Source organism: Camelina sativa, chromosome 1, assembly GCF_000633955.1.
Source record: "Camelina sativa cultivar DH55 chromosome 1, Cs, whole genome shotgun sequence".
Lineage (NCBI taxonomy): Eukaryota > Viridiplantae > Streptophyta > Magnoliopsida > Brassicales > Brassicaceae > Camelina > Camelina sativa.
Window position 1 is genome coordinate 99,243 of NC_025685.1, and position 627 is coordinate 99,869.

The window sequence follows — 627 nt, forward strand, 5'->3', positions numbered from 1 at the left end:
CTTCAAGGAGAAGAAAGTCTCATCTGCCAAAACGCCTTGGAACGTCTTTGTAAAACTAAAGAACTTGATTACATGAGCTACATTGTCCTAAGGCTATTTGAGAACACTGAGGTTCCCTTTCACTCTCACATCATATGCTTCAATATATGCATGGCCTCTATCAGTTTCTGAATCCATAAAAACCGATGCAGGTATCACTTGAAGACCCGAAGAGATTCCGCATTGAGCTTACATTTAGCCGTGGAGCTGATTTGTCTCCCTTAGAGGTAAGAGCAATTCAAGGGTTATTGTTTTTGTTTTTAACTAATTAAGGGAACAAATTTGAAATTCCTAATTGTTGTGACAACATGCAGAATAATGACGACGAGGCAGAGTCATTGCTAAGGGAACACACACTTCCGATAATGGGACCAGAGAGGCTGCAAGAGGTTGGTTCTTGTTTAACACTCGAGACGATGGAGAAAATGGTTCGTCCTTTTGCCATGCCAGCGGAAGATTTCCCTCCGGCGTCCACTCCGGTAGGTTTCTCCGGTTACTTCTCCAAAAGCGCGGCCGTGCTCGAGCGTCTCGTTAACCTATTCCACAACTATAAGAACTCATCCTCCAATGGAAAGACCTGAGGGCAGA

At 44.0% G+C, this 627-nt stretch overlaps 1 protein-coding gene across 1 annotated transcript in view; it reads left to right on the forward strand.

Annotated features, from left to right (window-relative positions):
* LOC104783681 (inositol hexakisphosphate and diphosphoinositol-pentakisphosphate kinase 2) overlaps positions 1-621 on the forward strand; it is a 9,736-nt gene extending 9,115 nt beyond the window's left edge. Inside the window, exons 30-32 of the mRNA XM_010509516.1 lie at positions 8-111; positions 192-266; positions 354-621. Coding sequence (XP_010507818.1) covers positions 8-111; positions 192-266; positions 354-620 — 446 coding nt within the window. The 3' untranslated portion in view covers position 621. The remainder of the gene's footprint in view (positions 1-7; positions 112-191; positions 267-353) is intronic.